Source organism: Glycine soja, chromosome 9 (assembly GCF_004193775.1).
Source record: "Glycine soja cultivar W05 chromosome 9, ASM419377v2, whole genome shotgun sequence".
In the NCBI taxonomy this organism is placed as follows: Eukaryota; Viridiplantae; Streptophyta; class Magnoliopsida; order Fabales; family Fabaceae; genus Glycine; species Glycine soja.
The window spans coordinates 39,487,020-39,489,604 of record NC_041010.1 but is presented as its reverse complement, the minus strand read 5'-3'; the positions used below and the strand labels follow the sequence as shown (position 1 = coordinate 39,489,604).

General features: G+C 37.7%; 1 protein-coding gene across 1 annotated transcript; it reads right to left on the bottom strand.

Moving 5' to 3' along the window:
* Nucleotides 1-640: 640 nt before the first annotated feature.
* On the bottom strand, nt 641-1,732 carry LOC114368830. Its single transcript, XM_028326093.1, has one exon. It carries the CDS (start codon nt 1,543-1,545, stop codon nt 922-924), a length of 624 nt encoding a protein of 207 aa, XP_028181894.1. The 5' UTR covers nt 1,546-1,732; the 3' UTR covers nt 641-921.
* Between the last annotated feature and the right edge of the window lie 853 nt (nt 1,733-2,585).

The window sequence follows — 2,585 nt, the reverse complement described above, 5'->3', positions numbered from 1 at the left end:
AATCGTACGAGTTTCCCTGAAACAACCATTAAATAAGGAAGGTGCAACGTAACAGTTAACACTAACCAATAAAGCGGGTATTTTATTTCCTAGGTGAGAAGGAGAAAGTAAATAACAGGTCACCTTCAATTATTCAAATAAGTAATACGCTCAGTTCATCGTTCCCGTTTAATTATTTCTGTTTAAATCTATTACCATTTTTAACCGTGCAGACCCTCAAACCTTGGGAATGGTCTGGTAAGAAGAAATGAGGGTGAAAATAATTTTAAAAAGAAAAATTACTTATTTTATTTTTATAGTTGTGAAAATTTTACTTTTTAGTCTTTATACTTATAGATCATTGTCTCTAATTTTTAATTAGTTAGGAACTAAAAGATAAATTTTTGTGCAATGTGAAGACAAAGTAATATTTTTACAAAATGATGAGATATTTTACCTATTTTTGTTCATATTTTTCTTTAATCAAATATTTTTAATCTTTATTTTAGTTGTCACGTATTTTTATTAAATTTGTTTAAACAACAAGCTCACGTACGTGTAAAACAATAAATGTCATTTTTAAATTAGGAGCAAGTAAGAGTATTTAATAGAGTACTTTAAATGTTCTTTAACCAAAAGTCTTAAACAGTTAACGACACTCTTTAAAATTAATCAAATAGATTATGTAGGATAAATAAAGAACGGTTCAAGATGCAACTGAAGCAACAAAACAAAACTGAAACGGCTCATGAGGGAGTTGAGTTTGTTTCAATTGAATTCAACGAAAAAACCAAAACAACAAACAAATCCTAACCCTACAACTTTTTCACATCTACCTCCTACCTTTCTGTGCTACCCCTCCTCCTATTTTTAACGCCAATATTTTCCCAGATTTACATTTTCCACCCCTACGCACCGTTTCACTAAAACCACCGCCACCACCTACATAGCTTGTAATGACTCCGACCGCCACAAAACATCCGCCGACGGGTCCGAATAGTCAAACAACCCATCCACCGTCACAAAACCTCCGGCACCTCCGTCATTCTCCGCCGTAAACCCCGACCCAAACCCGAATGCATCATAACTGGGTATGTCGTCTTCAAATCCCACGAACCTGGCAAGCTCCGCCATTTCCGGGGCAGCCCGACCCATTTCCTCGCCGTCACCCACCGTCGGCGGCAACCCGAGCTCGTCGTCGGAGGCTTCTAGAAGATAGCCCAAGTTAGATTGTAGCTCCCCGGAGTCGGGTTCCTGGGCCGGGTCACCGGAACCAGAATCCGAACCTGGAGCATTTATCTCATCCTCGAAGCTTTTGATCACTGAGTCAAGACCCTGCACCGAGTCACGCTCGGGCACATTGTCCGTGTCGTCAAGCATGTTAAAAATGTCGTCTTGTAGCTGCACCTCCGACGAGTCGAGGACCGATTCGAGTTGAGACTCGGACGAGTTAATACCCGAATCGGACGAGTCAACTCGACGAATCTTAGACTCGGGCGAGTCGACCCGCTGAGTGTTGGAGTCAGAGGACTGGTCCCAGACTCGCTTGTTGCCATGATTCTCCATAGAGAAAATGTGAAGATTGAAGAGGGAAGAGAGAGAAAAAGATAAGTGTTTGGATGGGAGGAAAGAGAAAGGGGGAAGGATATATATAATGGTAAGAAAAAGTGGGATAGGGTTTGTCTACTTTAATTCGTAATGCCAGATAGTGACAGGCGCGTGCATATTGGAAAAATAATAAAACAACTTCATTCACGGACGTCTCCTTCTTTCTTTTGGAGAAAGATAATAATATACTCTTTCAACTACACTTTAGGCCTTTGGTTTCATGTTAAAAATTCTGCAAGTTTCGTCTTCTGAGTAATGTTTAATGGTATTTAGTTCTAGAGGAAGATGGAATTGTTACATTTTTTGTTATGAAATAAAAAAAAAATCATTTTTACATAGATCAAATTGTTGTTGAGATTGCAAATATCTAAAAAAGCTGGACGTAATAAAATACTAGTCAATTGTTGGAGTATTATTAAATTAAATAATGCAGAAAGAAGTTAAAAATTCATGTTGTGTGTGTCCTTCTAAATTTCCTTTTTAGCGTGTGAGATCCGTTGGGCATTATTGCAGAGAGCGGATTTTTCTTTTCTGGCAATTAAGTAAATTTGATAGAGGTTTGGAGTCCGGGTGGTGGGGACCACGTACATAGGAAACATCATGTGTATTTTTATTTATTGTTTTGAAAGTTTGGGATTTGGTGAGGGGGTCACAGCACAGGTGGTGGGGGTAGATTCTTGGCTTGGGTTGATTTTGTTTTGGTGTCTTTTTTAGATTTAATATTATTATTTTTAGAAAAAAGATTAGATAATAGATATGGGTTTATTTTTGACAAGTTCTTGCTTATTTTAGAAAGAGAAGGTTGGAGGTTTTTCAAAGTACATGGGTGTTGGATTGTGGTAGAACCACCAATTGCCAGTTTTCATTTACTTTGACGTTCATTTGGATCCAACATTCATTTTCGCCAAAGCTACTTTTCTTGTATTTTTTTCCTTTAATTCCTTTCCAAGTTGTCATAGTACATGGACTGAATTCATTACCCAAAATATATACTGAAG